The sequence below is a fragment of the Tripterygium wilfordii genome, chromosome 7 (assembly GCF_013401445.1).
Source record: "Tripterygium wilfordii isolate XIE 37 chromosome 7, ASM1340144v1, whole genome shotgun sequence".
Taxonomy (NCBI): Eukaryota; Viridiplantae; Streptophyta; class Magnoliopsida; order Celastrales; family Celastraceae; genus Tripterygium; species Tripterygium wilfordii.
Genome location: NC_052238.1, coordinates 2,942,799 through 2,960,606, shown reverse-complemented (window position 1 = coordinate 2,960,606; position 17,808 = coordinate 2,942,799). Strand labels below are relative to the sequence as shown.

Genomic DNA, 17,808 nt, shown 5'->3' with positions numbered 1-17,808 from the left:
GGAGGCCCCAAAGGTATGTTTGAGAACCTCTCCGATATTCAAATCAATAAACAATAAAACATGGAGAGTGCTCTTAATGCTCGAAGTTCTATTCTCTCAATTTGCTGTGAAGTGTGTTAGAGCTTGGAACATGTGTATGTTTTAGCTTAGTGCTTAAGCATGTAATGTTTATATGAGGACGGGGTCTCCTTTTATGGTGGGTAAAACTTAAAAGAGAGCAGTTATGAAAAATCATGGGTATCTCCTCATTAATACTGAGATCGTGGGTGGGTGGATTCATAATTTATTTGCTTCCTTTGTAATTATTCTTCTTGTGGGCCCTTTCACACCGAGACATAGCATCTGCCTTAAACCGAGCATGTGTGCTTGACAGAGTACCGAGAGTGACTCTTCAGTCACGCTGAAGAGCTCTCCTCCTCACCCTACTTTGATGCTCTTAGGGACTCTTAGTCTTCGAAATAATGAGCATGTGTGCTCGGATGACACACCGAGAATGACTCCTCAGTCTTGCCAAGAGCTCTACTCCTCGTCTTCTTAGATGCTCGTCCTTTAATGTTCACCATTTGTAGGAGGGGTTAAGACACGGGTGCTGAGAGAGGTCATTTTGGTATATCATCAGTTCACTATAAATACTGTAGTACTAGATATTAATTTACATAAATAAAGAAATGCAGCTGTATGCACAGATGCACTTACCAAAAAAAAGAATCGTATATTTTTCCCTCCAACCGTTTCCAATTATTATCTGGCATGTAGAGTCGGAAACTGCCAAGGTACACTGCGACTCAAGAGCGACACGTGGCGTGGACGGATCCGATGCGACGACACATCACACATCTCGTGAGCGACTCTCTGCCTCTGGGGTCGCATGTGCGACAAGGACGTGTCCAATCCAAGCCCCTCTTACCTGTCAAACGGCGTCGTCTTCTACCGGTAGACATGAAAAATGGTAAAATGCTATAATCATTATCCGACACTATTCTCTCTCTTGGAAAGCCTTCAAAATCAGGGGCAGGGAAAAAATTCCAGAGAGAATGTATAGACACAGAGTGGCTAGAGAGAGTTTTTAGCCTTTTGAATCTGATTCTGATCCTGTAAATGGAATTTGTGCGGGAAAGAGAGAGCAGTGAAGTTTGACTTGTTTACTGATTGATAGATCGACGACGGAAAAGGTACCTCTACTTTTCTCCTTATCGTCGCTTCTGCTTACTCTCTCACACTTTCAGGTGAATTTGAGTTATTCTCTTTTATGTAATATACACTGATCTCCATTGTTAGGGTTGTGAATTCTGTTCTATCTTCGGTGATTCCATAGTATCTGAAGCTGCATTTTGAGCTTAGGTGTAAATCGGTGTATCACTTGTAGAGTATTTGACAATTCGAACTTGCAAAGTGAAACTTGTGCGAGTACTTTCCGTGTTTGTAGTAACCAGTGCTTGACCAATTCGATATTAAGCTGCGTTAGGATTTGAATTTCCGTCCATCTTTGATATTGGCCGTGAAAGCTGCAAGATCTGCGTCTCACGATACTGTTCTGATGGTAATTTTAGTTGTCATGAATGATGAATTTCACTGTGCACAAATGGATGATTTCTTCGTTCACATTTGGCTGTTTATCTGTATTACTTCCGAGTTTTCGCATTGCTATGCTTAAATTGGGGTAAAATGAAACAATTCTGTTTTAGCATTGCTATTAATGGCACTCTTTTCTACTCTCAATTTGTCTTTCGCTGAAGGACTTTCATATTATATCACTATCTACATTCACGGAGTGGCAAAGTTCCATGAGGTTTGTCAAATTATTTGCAGTACCAACCAATCTGTGGGTCTATGATCTTCATGTTGACTACGTTATAACTGCACTCCTTTAATCTGCAGAATCCTGACTCCTGAGAAGGCTAGCTCACCAGATTACATTTTTTGTGTTTGCTTCCTAATTTTCCCGTTTGCTATTGGGCGTATTACCGAGCTATTGTTGTCATTTGCGGGTAGTGAGCAGAGTATAAATGCCTATCCTGCATTAAAACTTGCCTTGATCATCTAAAAGAAAAGTACAGAGGTAAAACAAGATAGCATCAGTGTCTTGACCTTCGGCAAAAACCATGAAAATGCATCTTTTGTATGACGATTAGTTGAGGGCAAGCCCGGGCCCAATACATCGTAATGTTACCTTTGTCTTGTGTCCAAATCATGAGAACAATTTCTTCAATGTATACTGTATAGTGGCTCAGGTGCGGCACCTGCATTCTACCCATTTGATTGAAATACTAACTTATCTGATCAACTAATCAATTCTTTCTTCTCTTTATTGATACTATCTAGATTGATTTCTACAGCATTGGAATCTAATTTTTCATTCTCTGCCAGGTCTATAAGCTAAGGTGTCTGGCACAATGGGTGTACCAGGAAAATGGATCAAAGCATTAGTTGGTTTGAAAAAGTCTGAAAGACGACAATCTTCAGAGAAGGATGAAAATGTGATTATTTCCTTTTTATCTTTTTTTTAATGGATTCTTTCACTATTTCGGTCTTGTTACTATTTTTATTTATTCAAACATAATACTTGATCATGGATTTGACCGTACTCTTGCAGTGTTGCTGTTGAATGGGATGTGATAACCAACTTCCTCCTTTCAAAATGTTCTAATGTAAAATATGTTGGATTTACTTTTTTTTTAATGTTTGCAAAAATGCATGGTTGACCATTTTGAATCATGATTATATTTTTAAACATGATTTGTATTTGAAAATTTCATCTCAGTTATGCTGTTAAATTGTCATTTTAAGGCTATCTGTGAGGCTGTTGCAAACTTTGTGACTCGTGATTCTTAAAATCGCATTTTCTTAAATTGCCTATTCGCATCTTCATTTGACTATTATGACGTGCTGTAATTGATCTCGAGCATTTTAGTACAAAATCTGTATATCTAGCTTAGCTGTGAAACATGCAAAATTGCAAATCTTCATGGAAGCAGAATATCTGAGCCCAAGATTCGCTGCTAATTAGCATCAAATCAAATCAGAGCATAATGATGGTAGCAGAGTGTATGCTTTCTGCATCAGGAGAGCCTAAGAGGCACTAGCAATGTTATAAAGTGTAAAGAGCATGTTCGCGTACAGTCATTGAAAATTCCTATGAGATCCTATATACTTGACAGTTTTTATAGGCTCCAACACTAATGGTGCTACAGCAAGATAGTGTACAGTTAATGGAGTCAATTTGTCTTAATGCATCCCTTCTGCTTCAATGCAGGGGACAGCTACTAGCAAGTCTCGGCATAGGAGAAATAATTCTGTTGAGATTGGTGCCGATTTACTTCATAATGAGATTGACCAGAATGCTGCTGCATCACCTGGAGATGCCAATAGCTATTTAATATCAGATGCCACTGAATCCCCTTCTGTTTCACTTCAAGTACAAGAACAAGCTGCGAAAGAAGAAAGGACTGCAACACGCATCCAAACTGCTTTTCGAGGATTTCTGGTATTGAAAATTCTGATAATCTCCATTTTTTTGGATAAGAAGATAAACTGTGTTATTAATTAAAATGGAAAATCTTGTGATAAAATTTCAGTAATGATTCTGGCTTGCTCCTCTTGAGTTAGAAACTGATAATATATCCCGATGTATATCAAAAAACTTCGCCAAATTTAGCGAGATATTGGTTGGCTTCATTTAAAAAAAAGATGAAAGTGAAAGATTTTACATATCAATTCTAAGAATTGAAAGTTTTTTCTCTTGCATTTTACAAAACTTTATTGGAAAACAGCAGGTTTTGAACTTTTTCCCACTCTTTCTTAGGTTTTGGCTAGTTGATTGACCTTATTTGCCTGCATAACGTTATTCTGTTCTCCATATTTACACAATGTAAGGATATTGAGGAAACATATCGTCTTCAAATTATGTGGTATAATAGATTATCATTTCTTATAGACATGAATATGAAGAAGAGACAATTGAATTGATTAAAAGGATTTCTGAAAAGAACCTTAATATTGTGATCAATTTGCTTCCTGAAGCAATTTGCATATATCAGGAGGAGCTGCATATTTTGCATCTCACATTAATCCAGTTTTATAATTTTTTTATTCTTTGTTTTGTTTAGTTGTCTATTTAAGATCTTTAAGCCCAATTCTGATCATATTAGTATGTTCCTGTGATAAATGCTAGGCTAGAAGAGCTCTACGAGCTTTGAAAGGGCTAGTAAGGCTTCAAGCCCTCGTTAGGGGCCATGCTGTGAGAAAACAAGCTGCAATAACTCTCCGCTGCATGCAAGCTTTGGTACGAGTTCAGGCTCGTGTACGAGCAAGGCGTGTTCGCTTGGCATTGGAAAGTGAAACTACTCAACAACACTTTCAGGAACAACTTGCAAGCGAAGCTCGTGTTCGTGAAATAGAAGTTAGTACACTTCTTCAATGAGAAGTACTCCTTAAATATCGTAATATATGTGATTGCCTCACGTGCGTGCATGTCTCTGTGAACACTCGTCCATGTAGTGTCTTGATCTGACGTGACCATCATGTTCTCGCATGTTGTAATTGTTGAGATGTACCTCAATTTTAACTTGTTGATTGCATGTGCCATCTTCTTCTTTTTTCTTTTTCTGGTCTAAATGTCAATGTGGCTGTTCAAAGGCTACCTTCTGCAGGAGAATTGGTTGACTTGATTATCTTTTTTGTTAATACAAAGTGTATGGTACAATTGAACTGTAGTAACTCTCCGACATTGGCTAGCTTTTTTCCAGATTTAATTTAGCACTCTTCAGGAAAGTTTTTTTTTCTACTATATTCAAGCTTATTAAGGTTTCCTAGATTTGTGGGATGATATCCTTGGTTGCTATACACGGGCTTCTAGTTGTAGGGGGAATTGAACAGCATCCGGCTTCGTTATAATATTGTTTTGTTTTATTTAGTTTAATGTTTGTGCTCTTAATAGAATGCCTGTTATGTTTTTTCGTGTGTTGACATGGTTTTCAAACTTCTAAGTCAATGTTGAGTTAGGGTAGACATGGGATGGTGAGTTAAAGATTGATGAATAATAAATTGCAAATACAACACAGGTTCTTTCTCGTTTTGGGAAAAGGGCTTCTGAGTGCCTCCAATATGAAATTTACTCAGTGAGGTACTATAGAATAATTCTCACTTTTAAGCAGTTTTATCAATTCCAAAAATAGGAAACTCTTCTAATGCATGGAGCGTTTATTATTTGAAATAAGCTGTGATAATAAGTATAATATCTACTTATGCAATCTGCCTCTTCAGGGACATTCAATAAGATCAAATCTGGCTATGCAATCTTGTTTTACATTGGCAACCTTAATTTTCTTTAGTCTTCTTAACTACTTAGTATCACCTATGACTGGTGCAGGAAGGGTGGTGTGACAGTATAGGATCTGTAGAGCAAATTCAAGCCAAATTGCTTAAGAGGCAGGAAGCTGCAGCCAAGCGTGAGAGAGCCATGGCATATGCTCTTTCTCATCAGGTATAAATGGTGGTTTCTGTTGTGCGTAATTCGAGTTAGAAACTATATTTTTGGTAATTCGAGTTAGAAACTATATTTTTGGTATTTTCAAGGGTAACGCGAACTAAGTAATACTGTCAAGGGCATCCAGAAATCAGATTTCCGAGTAGCCAAGTGCATATATGAGTTAACAACTTACATCTTAGCATCTGCTTCTATGAACTTGGAAATCATACATGCATCTTCTCCTCGAACCATCTCTTTGAGGTTTTTTTTTTCCCTTAGAGCTTGCATGTGTGGCTGATTTGTGCTACTGCAGTGGCAGGCAGGTTCAAGGCAGCAGGCTGCACCGTCTGCTTTTGAACCAGATAAAAGCAGTTGGGGTTGGAACTGGTTGGAGAGATGGATGGCTGTCCGTCCATGGGAGAATCGCTTTCTTGACATCAATCTCAGAGATGGGGTGATGATCAGTGACAATGGGTCTGTTGAGGCAAAGAATGGCTTCAGTTCCCAGTTAAAATCTAATAGCAAGAAACCAATTGCATCAAGTGTTCATTCAAACCTTCTGAGTCAGAAAATGGGTCCATCTCACTCTGATGGAAGTAATTCTTCATCCAGTAAGTCAGCAGGCATGTTAGATGCATCTAACATCCATTTTGGCAAGCCAAAACCAAAGCCACTTCCTGAAGAGTTGGTTGAAGAAGCCTACTCAAAACCTGGTAGTGCTTCAAGATCACAAAGTAATCCAAAAGAGAGAACCACACAACCAGATAAGCAGAAAAAGAAGCGATTGTCTCTGCCTAACAGTGGTAAGTTTGCTCTGTGTGTGTATATGTACAAGATAAGTAGTTTTCTTGCTTTTCTTGGTCCAAAAATTGTTACATAACTTTGAAGGACTGCCTTGAATGTCGATAAAACTGAATATTGGGGCTCTCATGCACGCATGTTAGAAGAATATGCATAGTTTTCTTGCTCTTCTAGGTCCACAAATGTTATTCAACTTAAGAGGACTTTGCCAGGAATGTTGATAAAACTGGGTACCGGAGCTTTTGCCTAGAATCATAGCTTTCTTCCCTTTTCAGCATTTTGTGCTCCTGAGTGTTGAATGCTTGACAACGGTGATTGACATAAAAAGCATGTTGGGAGCTGTGTTCCCACAAGCTGTTTTATTATACATGTTCCAGCTTAATACTGGTTTTGTTTTGGCCGTTGTGCACATCAGTCTGCATGAATAGCCTTGTTTATTAGTGAGTTACTGATAGTTATGGCAATGCCTAATCAGCATTTTGCTAATGCTATTCTTAATTCGTTCCAAGCAGGTCGTCCTGGGACTCAAATGGCTGGTAATGCTAGAACTGCTGCCAGAGGTATGACTGGATCTCATAAGCCCATCAATGATAAATCTAAGTGTGATGGAAAGGAGGACTCCAAGTTCACAAAATTTGTTCCACAGGCTGTTGATCCATAGCTTTTGAAATGACGGTTTGTTTGGGGTATTCTTTGTTCACGTGCTGAGGTTTCAGTATGTATATATAGGATGGTGCTGAAAGAAGATGCCCGCATATGGCTCTGGCGCTCTGCTCCCGTAACGCGAACTTGGCTCGTGTAGGAATAAGATTAGCTGGTTTGGTTTGTGAATGTGGTTGTACCTCTTCAAGTCCTGTGTTGTTGCTAATTATGAGGCCATGCAGTATTTAAATCCGAATGGATGTTCTTCGGAGCAATTGATTCATATTATTATTGTTCTGGGTTACTTTACTCAATTCACAGGAGGTTTAAGATTGCATTATTATATCTTCTATGTGTGATCAATTGCGGAATATTGAAGTGAGGAATGAATAGCATTAAGCCTATCATAATTCATACACATTTTTTGCATGTTCTTGCTAGGGCTCCAATATTCTGCAATCGCCCTACAAGGTTTTGTCCCGATCCTTGTGCTTGTTTGATTGTTTCTGTAAATGTTGACGTTATAATTATCAAGGGTGATACTGTTTTAGAGCCTTGGAGGTTTTTCTATTTTCTTAGTAAGTCCTGAAGGTATCAAAATGGGCCGGAATGGCCTGTTGACCAAGGTGGGCCGAGCCGGCCTATATTTCACCTCTAGTATTAACGCCTGTGATTCACAAATCAGAATGCCATCTCAAGATCCGTTTCCCACCAAGTAACGGCGTGAGCCAGACACCAGTCCCACGCTGTCAAGTATAACGGAGGAAATGATTGTAATACCGGTCTCAACCCACTCACGAGTTGCGAGTCACGACTCCATGAATCTCCAGTCTCTCTTACTCGTCTCTCTGAAACCAACAAACCAAATATTCTTGAGCGACTTGAGATTCACACTCAATCTCCGACTATAATCACCAAAATAGAAGAAAATTAGCACCCAATTTTCCCTCACTTTCTTTCACTTTCCATTCCAAGATAGATCCTCCAAGTTTTCCTTCCCACCACCACCATGTCCACAACCACCACTGTTGGCTGCTTCAAGATTGGTGGCATCACATAAAGATTCCCTCCTGCTCTTCCTCCTCCTCCACCTCCTCTTCCTCAATGTTCTCCACCTCATTCGTTCTCTCCTTCTTTCTCTTGCTTTCTGTACCGATCCTCTTCTTGTTGGCCCCGCATATCCTTCCGCCTCGACAAACCTTCCCCATCCCTGCCAAGGATGAGTTCGACGATCTGTTGCTCTTCCGCCGTGCCGCCTCCGATTCCCACCATTATTCCCATCTCTCCTCCCCCAACCCTAAGCTCAAGATCGCTTTCCTCTTCCTTACCAATTCCGATCTCTACTTTGCCCCTTTGTGGGAGCGATTCTTTCCTTCCAATCGTGATCTCTTCAATGTCTACGTCCACGCCGACCCCTCTGTCAATGTCACCCATCCTCGGGGAGTATTCGAGAATCAGTTCATCTCTGCGAAGCGGACTTTCCGGGCCTCCCCTACTCTTATCTCCGCCACACGCCGCTTGATTGCACATGCCCTCATCGACGATCCCGCCAACGCATTCTTTGCTGTCCTATCGCAATACTGCATCCCCCTGCACTCATTCCATTACGTCTACGACTCAATTATCTCGTCGCGATCCTTTGATTCCTCCACCGACGATTCCGACACCGGGTTGACTCAGTACGGGGTTCGCATTAGGTATAAGAGCTTTGTTGAGATCATCTCGAAGGAACCTCGTCTCTGGAAGCGCTACATTGCCAGAGGGAGGTCAGCTTTGTTGCCGGAGGTGCCCTTCACTAAGTTTAGGGTAGGATCTCAGTTCTTCGTTTTGACTCGCCGACACGCGCTCATGGTAATCAAAGATAGAGCGCTTTGGAAGAAATTCAAGCTGCCTTGTTACAGGGCAGATGAGTGTTACCCGGAGGAGCACTATTTTCCTACTCTGCTGTCAATGCAGGATCCAGATGGATGCACACATTACACGTTGACTAGGGTTAATTGGACGAGCACCACAAATGGCCACCCCTACACTTACTCACCGGCTGAGGTATCGCCGGAGTTGATTCACCAACTTAGGAAATCGAATTATTCGAGTTCTTACTTGTTTGCTAGAAAGTTTTCCCCTGATTGCTTAAGACCGCTGTTGAAGATGGCCGATAAAGTCATTTTCCAGGACTAAAAATCTTTTCAGGTACTTCAAATTCGCAATATTTTGCTTCCAATTTTCCTGTGAATTGATTTATCAAAAAAAAATTCTGTGAATTACTTGAAGTTTTTTTTACTTCAATTGGAGTTGGTTTAATGAGTGGACTTGGTGAGAGTTGTTAGGTGAAAATAAGACGGCGGATAGTTTAGTGGGCGGTACTTGGTAGTTTGATCTAATCTTGGAAATAAATCGGAATTGGATCATTGTGGGCAAAGCCCTGGTCAAATTGCACTTTATTTGATTCCAGATTTTGCTGATCTCGTATTCAAGTTGTTTGTTGTATGATTCTTTGCTGCCACAACAAGGCGAGTGGAGTACTCATTTCGTCTTCAATGGTAATTGATTTAAAATCTGGTCAAATTTGGATGGTAATTGACTCCCTTTTGGGTTTATATTGTTGCAATTCATGGAAGGAGTAAGATTTCTAAAAGATTGAACTCATTTAGTCCTTTTAGGTTCCTGTGTTGTTGGGAATGATGAGAGATTGGATAAAGTTTAACTGAAGATACAATGTCTATGGGCCAGTGCAGGACACACATTTGTTTGCATAACTTGAAATTTGTCGGTAAGCGATGCATTGTGTGATAGCCAAATGTAAGTCATGTTCTTGTTCTTATGCTTTGTTTTGCCATATAATTGTGCTGTCTTCTTTTTGCTTGTACATGATTTTTGATGAGAAAAAAACATTGTTCATGTATGATCAGGGTGCTGTTTCTGAGGTAATTGGTCCCAATGAATTTGACATGCAAGTGCGAATAAAGATGTTGGTTTGGGATGTGGGAGAGGGGAATGGAAAGAGGAATCCTTTGTGTGACTAAATTTTGCTGGGGATTATGGTGTTGAAGAGGCGTAAAGTGCCCACAACCTATCAAAACCCCAAAAAGAGGTTCACCTTGACAAGAGTCTTCGGACGCACAAGGAAGCAAAAGTAGTGGAAGCAAAGGCATATACTTTTGCTAAAGGTATGGGTGTAACAATACCAGATGGCAGTAATAGGGTTTTTGTCCTTCTGTTGCATGCTATGTACATGTGTTATGAATGTGAAGCCATGAATGAATATACTTACAAGTGAACAATGTACTATCCGTGAGTTCCACCCGAGGGAAAAAAGAAAAAATTGAAGCCATCGGGGCTAAATTTAGGCCCCATACATTTTTTGTTTCAAAGACTGGGATCAAGAGCCGCACTTTTTGGCTGTACATTGCCCTCTCCATTTTTTTGCTTTCTTTGATGTTCTTTTTTTCTTTCTTGCAACCATTTTTTCACATAAAACTTGCAAGTTGCAAATGAGGCTCCATATTTGCGTTATCATTTTGTTCCAAGAAATACTTGTGTTAAGCTCCTTCTCCCCCCTCCGTATTTGTGTTATCAAGTAGTGTCATGGCCTAGGTCAGTGACCTCCATTGCACTTAGGAGGGGTGCTGCCGTAAGGTCTCCTCAAGTTGGGAGAGCAGAGTAGCAAAACAGGACATAGTAGCAAAGCAGGGTACCCTGTTCATGCAGCACGTATAGCTTACAGATCTCCTATGCGTTCTTGATCTAATCCGAGCACATTGTTGTTGTCTGGAAGGGCCTTTTTGAGGACTGAAAATGGACCAAACCAGAAGGCAGGAAAGAGGGTCTGGCATGAATTTGAGAAGGTGATGATGGAGGCCTTGGGAGCTTGGCATGGGGAAGAGACTGTGAGGTTACTTCCATGTCTTTTTGTTTCTCGCAACTAATTTGGCTCCAAAGCTTTCATGGTTGGTGACTTGGTGTGGAAGAAGGGCTTTGTTGGGACATGTTCCTGGACTATGTGACAACTAGTTAATGCTCTGGAGAAGGATGCAGATAACAAATCTTGAACTTGCTCAAGGGAGGCCAAAGGAAAACGAATTTTGATATGAAAAAAAAAGTTACTTTTTATTTATAAGTAGATTGCTTTTGGCTTACGAACAAAGCCAAAACCACTAACCTCTAAATCACTAGTTGAAGGATTAAGGATGATATGTATCACTCTAGTGATCAAAATTTGAATCGCCCTCTTCTGTCTCAAAAAAAAATATTCTGAAAGACGACGAATTCAAACAGTGGCCCGAGCCTGGACCGCGATTTGTCTAAATTAGTTTTCATCTAACCAGATCCATTTAGGCCCAGAAGCCTACCAATAAAGCCAACTAATACATTGCAGAAGAAAGGTTGACTTTCAGAAACTGGGTTAGTGGGTTACACTTACAAATGTCATGTGGGCCGGCTTGGTTTGGCAAGGCCCAAATGGTGACCCGCTAACTCGGCGAGCAGTACTAGCACATCTAGTCAGAAATTGCAAGTCGAGCCGGCCCGTGAACCTGAAATACGGGGGCCAGGCACACATAGTGCCCCAGGGCCGAGACTTTGAGCCCCTTACCTCAAATGAACAACTTAGCCACCACGCCACAACTTTATTCTTAACAAATACTCTTTAGTTAAATATTTATAAACTTTCAAAAAAATAAAAAGTTCAAATATTCTCTTAACCACTATGCAGGGCCTTGTGGGCCGAGAATCCCAGCCCAGCCCGTGAAGAGAAGCCAGCCGGGCACCAAACTGGCTGAGCAGGACGGGTTGAGACAGTCTGGAGGCCCATTTGACACATCTAGTTACACTCGTCTTTAATACTTGTTTTGAACATTGTTAACATTTGAAAGTGAATCCATTATAAAGTTCATTTTCATTGCCCTTAGAATCTAAATTCCATCAAAAACAGTACTTCAAAATTCAATCCAGTAGATATGCCAATGAACAATGTCCCGAACTGTAACAAGGCCTTTGTACAATAGGATTATAAGACAGATCAATAGATATTGCAGCCTACATCCAGAGTCCATAAATGGAGGTTGTCAATTAGAGAGCCAACACAACTCTTAACATGCCAAATTAACCTCGCTTTACAGGCCTTTGGACATAAGACTTGTTGGGATCCTCTGTCTTGAGTTTTGGTGGACGGAGTTCTCCTTTTTTAGCCTGCAGTATGCATTAGGACAACAAGTACTTGAGGACATTCATTTTAAAGAAGACAGGATTGTTTTAACCCAGGATCGACAAAACCATACCTTCTTTCCACCCTTCATAAAGTCTCTCCAGCTTGAAACCTGATGATCAAATGAACATGGAGTTCAGTAGGAAGCAATAAACACCATAATGGTTTTGGAGGTTAAAAAGGAAGTAATGCTATGTTATATGTCTAAGAAAAACACATTGGGAATGCAAGAACATGGCGACATTGATGGAATTACATTAAATCAAGACACAAAAATTGGGGGGGTCTTTTGAGAAACGTGGAATTTATCCCAGTGGGATACAACTGCGTGACTGACCCACCCAGGCTGAGTAAACTGCGTATATGAGCAATCTCCGACGAATGACTGGTATCAGTTAAATCCAAGTTTGATCAAGGGGATTCGCTTCCCTTGACCTTGGCCTACCCTCATGCAAGTAGTAGCACAAATTCAAGAATACTTCTCTCTTAGCACTGGGCTACCCATGTTTGGTAGCTCAAATTGGCTTTTTAAGGGTCAACAAATCCATATGGATCCACAAAAATGAGAGTGAATAACGAAGAAGAAACAAACCCTATTTTCTCTTGTTCCTTCCCACATCTCCTCGTGCTCACGCTTTTTTTTCCACATTTCTTTTTGTTCTTCTTCATCCTTCTTTACTCTACCTTCTTCTTCTGATATCTACATGACAACACAAGGACAAAAAGATCATCATAACATAAGTCTTTAAATGTGAGAAGCCATATGAAACAGTAAAATTACACAGCTTCAACTATACCCTCATCTGCATTTTCCTCCGTCGCCATTCTTGATCAGTTAATATTTCACGAACTTTTAATTTGAGCTCCTTTTGAAACTCCTCAGATTGCTCATACTGCTGGTCATATTTCCCCTGTTTTATATGAAGCACATAGAAATTAAACATGTTGCGTGAGATAAAAGTATCAAAGGGGGGCAAACTGAAAGTCACGATGACAATGAATGGCCAATTTGCATTGAAGCATATTCTTCAGTTTAAACAAATAAGGAAACACCTCAAGCAGTTAAAATATGAAAAAATTTCCTCATCCAAACCATGTACTAGAACTTCCATTGCTTTCTACTCCATCCATCTAAATGCCCAAGAATGGCAACATAATATAATTACCGTCACTTGAAGTATTAGCAAAGTCCATTTAAATAAAAGCGCACCATCTGATTTACGATATGACACACTCTTCTCAAAAGGCCACAAATGGTGTTGCATCATCGGGAAATATAAAAATCATCAATTTAATATTGAATGAGGCAACATCTAATTAAAATGATTTCTAATACAACATATCATCTAACACAGAATAGGCCTATTTTAATTATTATTGACGTGTATGAAAATAATTAATGCTACAAAAATGGGAAAGAAGCGACAGGTAGATAGCAGATGTCAATAAATATCTTGAGAAAGGAACGGGTGGAGACATTCTTTTCTAGGGCCAATAAAAAAAGAAAATGCATGCAAATCCTTTGTGTACCTCATCAACTAATTGCTTTATTTTAGAAGCTGTATCTTTCTTCAACTGCTTCTTCCTCTTTGCCCTTAATTCTTCTGCAGTTCATATCACATTAACAATTAGATATTCTTTACATTTCAATAAATAAAGAATGAGGTATAAAAAGGGAATGTCAACATATATCTTATGGCTAATAAAAAAAGGAATATAAAGGGAAACCAAATGCTGCCAATATAGGGCAAAAAGGACGCATGTAAACTATCATGTTTCACAGCTTCTCATATAAAATAACTTCACAAATGACAATGGCAATGGTAAACACACAAATCTACAAGAAATCTCAAAGTTTATTAGCTGAAACACTCGGCAGCAAGTCAGTAATAGTTTTAACTGAGAAAACTGTGGGCTAATGAGAGAAGAAGGTTAAAATCAAATTCTCTTTGTCCTGTTAGGGCCTTTTTCATAACTATTTTTCTGTTTTACACTTTTACTTCTACGTTTCTCTCCCATCCCTCTTGAAGCACTTGAAGTGAATACCAATATGTCTAAAGTACTTAGCCAAGCAACATATCATTGTTAAGCAAATACACTTCGCAATACATAAACTTTAGTGTCTTCTTTCATCGAGTTAGCCTTTCCTTCAAGACACACATATCCCGCTATGGGAAGGTTAATCTGAGGGTTATAAACCTCAAGTTAACTTTGTGTTAAAAGTACAATAACGCCCAAAAAAACCAAATTTTATTTGCGAAAACAAAGGATGTTAAGAAAAGCTTTCATGGTGAATTTGCAAATTGTCCATGGTAATGCCGCCTCAAATGTAAAAAACAAGCACAATATACCTTCTTCAAATGCAAAGAATAAGCAAAATATATCTTCTGACAAACAAAGAGAAAATTAAAGAAAATAAGTTCATATTCATCTCAAACCCTATAATAAACTGGAACAACGTTTAAAAAACCAGCCTACATTCTATCATTTTCAAAAGATTAAGAACTTAAAACTGACCTTTTGCAGCATTAACTTGACTAAGGATATAATCTCTTTCTTGTTGATCAAGCATAAGCTGTTGGGCTTTTGCCAATGCTGCTCACAAGTCAACAACCCAATTAGTGAAGGACTCCAGTAGCATAGAACAGTAGAATACATGAAAATATGATGGAAAATGCATCAGACGAACATAGATAATGAAAAATCGCATACTCCAAATGCATTAAATCAATATTTCAAGTACTAGAACACAACCAGAAAGAAAGAAAAATACATGTTGAACCCCCCTATGTAAATCCAGGTCCAAACCCAGCAACAAGCAGGCCCTAACTACCCACTAGAAAACCGGTTAACTAGTGTTAGGATTGGCCTACTTATATACTGCAACTTGGACCCTGAATCCACCGATGTGGGATTCACGAACGATGTTCACATCATTCACACCCTCTACGACACGCCACTGCTACCCCTCCGGGCCTCGACTGACAAGTGTTTTCGAAACCTGCTCTGATGTAAATCCAAGCCCAAGCCCAACAACAAGCAGGCCCTAACTACCCACTAGAAAACCGGTTAACTAGTGTTAGGATTGGCCCACTTACATACTGCAACTTGGAACCTGAATCCACCAATGTGGGATTCACGAATGATGTTCACATCACCCCCCCCCCCTAAAATTCCACATACTTCATATTTCTATTCCCAACTTTCATAACCACTCCCTATTAGTCATTAGTGGTCCTCGACAGGCAACCCATGTTTGCAGTTGCAGGCGCACACAAGAGAGTATGACTTGTACAAAGGAAAACACAAGAAGGGGGAGAACCACACATTTGAAATTTAAAAAAGTCACCCAAAGAAAGAAGTCAACGAATTAAGAAAAAGAATCTTTGCCCCGGATACAAAATGCCCAAATCCATCAATGTTCATCTTCCTATCTTACACCATAACAACAAATCAAATGGCCAATTCCAATTAGTTCAAAGTCCTTTTTCAACAAGTTATATGTGTGTGCCACATGCCCACATTTCTTCCAGTATTTCACAAAGCATCCCAAAAGCAGAATTACTTCTGAGTGGGAAAAAAATAAAATAAAGCACATAGTTTTTTTTCAAATAACCAAAATGATCACAGAAATGAAGCTTAAAGATATCTATACGATAGAAATATTACGCAAACCATAAGACAAAGTTACTGCTACTTTGGCATTTCGCAGGCCCAAATTCAGCATTAGATTTTTCCCATATAAAAAAGAAACCTTAACTAATATATATCCGAAGTTCCGAACTACAATTACCACATATCTTGCACAGACAAGGTAAAGCATATGCGGACATACCTCCAAAAGCCTCCTTTGCTTGTGGATGCTTGCATTTATCAGGGTGAACCAGTAATGACAACTACAAAAAATACACAAATAAATGCCACTGAGTACACAGAAGATATACATTGATTATGAAAAGAAAAATCCGTCAAATTCAATTTGGATAAAGATTACCTTACGATATTGCTTTTTCACGTCATCTATTGACGAATCAAATGCTAGGTTTAGATGCTCGAATGGATTTAACTTGAAGCATGAAAGAATCCTACCATTATGGGATTTTATCAAAGAGGTAAAAACAATGCAATTAGAAGATAATATTTCGTTTTTTTAAGGAAAAAAAAAAGCAGAAGATAATATATCAACACATTAGTGACTACAAAATACGTAATATGGAAACTTCTAAAAGAAAAGTAACTTTTGCGTAAACTAAAGAAAAAGGGTCCCCAATAATGATATAAAGAGTGTGTCTCTTCACGGCAACAGTGAGTTTGAGCCCACAGGCTGCTTCACAAATCTCAAATTCACCATGAGAGGCTGAAAAGCTCCAAATGAACACCAAATGCTGATCAGACCAAGATTTACCACAAATAATAATTCTAAATCAATATCAAACAAGAGGCGCCTGACTAATTAAGCGATCTGTAAAGTGCATAGGAAAACATGGACTTGAGGACCATTCCAACAATATTTAGTTAAAATAATTTCCCATTATTCGAAGATTCTGTTAATGGCTAGTTTCAACTCAACAACCATCAGAGTTTGGTTTCTGCATTCCAAGAACGTGTTGTCAACTAAGGCAAATAATAATTCTCTATTATTTGCACCTTTTCGTTGTCAGGATTGCAATGATCCGGTGCACAAAGAAGTCAATAAGTTTACAATTAATAACTTAGTTGATTTTCATCAAGTGAACTGATCTGATGAAAGAAAAGATCTCCCACGATTAGTGTTACATTCTAGTTGAATGGATCATAGCAATTACAATGGAGAACAACTTCCAGGCATGAGAGAGAGCAAAACACAAAAGCCAATCTAGCCAAGTTGCATCCAGAAAAACCAATCAACGGAAATCAGCCCCATTAAACTCTTCCAGTAGTCAATAGAGATGATTCTCAATAACAAAACAGAACTTCCTTGCCAGTTGCCATCCACTAGTAAAATATCACGGTTGCTTCATGTGGAGTATGCACCAAATTGAAAGTTCAGGAGTACAATGAATCAATGATAAAAAGCAACCATGTTGCCTTTGTTAAATTCTTCATAGAGTTTTGATGAACATATCTAAACAAAGATCTACGAGTACACAAATTACAACACATGAAATAAAACACTCCAACCACATAAAAGATTTTGGATGCGAATATCAGAAAATAGAAACAACCACGAAAACCCTAACTACCGTTTAACCGAAACCACCGGCAATCTCAAACAAGCTCATACGAATGACATATATTCATCTCCAGAAATATATTTGTAGATATGTATTATATTATACACAGAAGGATTATACGTAGAAAACAGATAGATATAGAGAGGTACCGGATAACCTCGTTGTCCCGCTCAACTTCGCTAACCTCGGCAAAGAATTCTTTGAGGAGATAATCGTCCAAGGCCACAGACGAGGTAGAATTGGCTTTCGCGTCGCCCATGGAGCTTTTCTATTGTTACGATCTCCTCTTTATCTCTCGCGCTCCCTATCTATCGGTGTGTTTCTTTGTCGCTCTCGGCTCCACCATATTTTAGCAGAGGCAACTGAAGGAAGACACGGACGAGTCTGCTGAGTTGACTCGAGGCCCCCAATTTATGAAAATACTCCATTACCCTTTTTACTATTCGTGTCGTGCATTAATTGGATCTGCGAGTGCCGGTTGA

General features: G+C 39.2%; 3 protein-coding genes across 13 annotated transcripts; 2 read left to right on the top strand and 1 right to left on the bottom strand.

Moving 5' to 3' along the window:
* Positions 1–983: 983 nt before the first annotated feature.
* On the top strand, positions 984–7,314 carry LOC120001807 (protein IQ-DOMAIN 1). 7 transcript variants are annotated; one of them, XM_038850270.1, is made up of 9 exons: positions 984–1,172; positions 1,279–1,789; positions 1,879–2,231; positions 2,368–2,477; positions 3,254–3,484; positions 4,172–4,399; positions 5,369–5,482; positions 5,781–6,270; positions 6,781–7,314. In XM_038850270.1, exons 4-9 carry the CDS (start codon positions 2,394–2,396, stop codon positions 6,927–6,929), a joined length of 1,296 nt encoding a protein of 431 aa, XP_038706198.1. In that variant the 5' UTR covers positions 984–1,172; positions 1,279–1,789; positions 1,879–2,231; positions 2,368–2,393; the 3' UTR covers positions 6,930–7,314. The 7 variants fall into 7 exon arrangements, with proteins under 7 accessions (XP_038706198.1, XP_038706202.1, XP_038706199.1 ...); XM_038850274.1 differs by lacking the exon at positions 1,279–1,789; XM_038850273.1 differs by lacking the exon at positions 984–1,172 and having other exon boundaries at positions 1,233–1,540.
* A 388-nt stretch (positions 7,315–7,702) lies between these two features.
* On the top strand, positions 7,703–10,387 carry LOC120001808 (glycosyltransferase BC10). Of its 5 annotated transcripts, none has more exons than XR_005469042.1 (3): positions 7,703–9,100; positions 9,646–9,709; positions 9,820–10,387. XR_005469042.1 is itself a non-coding variant. In XM_038850276.1 (2 exons), exon 1 carries the CDS (start codon positions 8,015–8,017, stop codon positions 9,086–9,088), a length of 1,074 nt encoding a protein of 357 aa, XP_038706204.1. In that variant the 5' UTR covers positions 7,704–8,014; the 3' UTR covers positions 9,089–9,100; positions 9,820–10,387. The 5 variants fall into 5 exon arrangements, 1 of the variants encoding a protein (XP_038706204.1); XR_005469045.1 differs by having other exon boundaries at positions 9,641–9,709; XR_005469044.1 differs by having other exon boundaries at positions 9,571–9,709.
* A 1,394-nt stretch (positions 10,388–11,781) lies between these two features.
* Positions 11,782–17,712, bottom strand: LOC120001466 (J domain-containing protein spf31). The gene is made up of 9 exons (XM_038849807.1): positions 17,476–17,712; positions 16,108–16,198; positions 15,949–16,009; positions 14,631–14,708; positions 13,644–13,717; positions 12,911–13,024; positions 12,706–12,813; positions 12,187–12,225; positions 11,782–12,097 (listed from the first exon to the last, which is right to left on the bottom strand). Exons 1-9 carry the CDS (start codon positions 17,583–17,585, stop codon positions 12,011–12,013), a joined length of 762 nt encoding a protein of 253 aa, XP_038705735.1. The 5' UTR covers positions 17,586–17,712; the 3' UTR covers positions 11,782–12,010.
* Between the last annotated feature and the right edge of the window lie 96 nt (positions 17,713–17,808).

Bases quoted from the DNA above. Each gene is read 5' to 3' on its own strand.
- LOC120001807 (XM_038850271.1), top strand. From the start codon at position 2,394: ATGGGTGTACCAGGAAAATGGATCAAAGCATTAGTTGGTTTGAAAAAG. The intron at 2,478-3,253 runs GTGATTATTTCC...GCTTCAATGCAG, and splicing joins CTTCAGAGAAGGATGAAAAT to GGGACAGCTACTAGCAAGTC. The intron at 3,485-4,171 runs GTATTGAAAATT...GATAAATGCTAG, and splicing joins CTGCTTTTCGAGGATTTCTG to GCTAGAAGAGCTCTACGAGC.
- LOC120001466 (XM_038849807.1), bottom strand. From the start codon at position 17,585: ATGGGCGACGCGAAAGCCAATTCTACCTCGTCTGTGGCCTTGGACGAT. The intron at 14,709-15,948 runs GTATGTCCGCAT...ACTTGTGAGCAG, and splicing joins AGCAAAGGAGGCTTTTGGAG to CATTGGCAAAAGCCCAACAG. The intron at 13,025-13,643 runs GTACACAAAGGA...CATATAAAACAG, and splicing joins TAAAGCAATTAGTTGATGAG to GGGAAATATGACCAGCAGTA.
- LOC120001808 (XM_038850276.1), top strand. From the start codon at position 8,015: ATGTTCTCCACCTCATTCGTTCTCTCCTTCTTTCTCTTGCTTTCTGTA.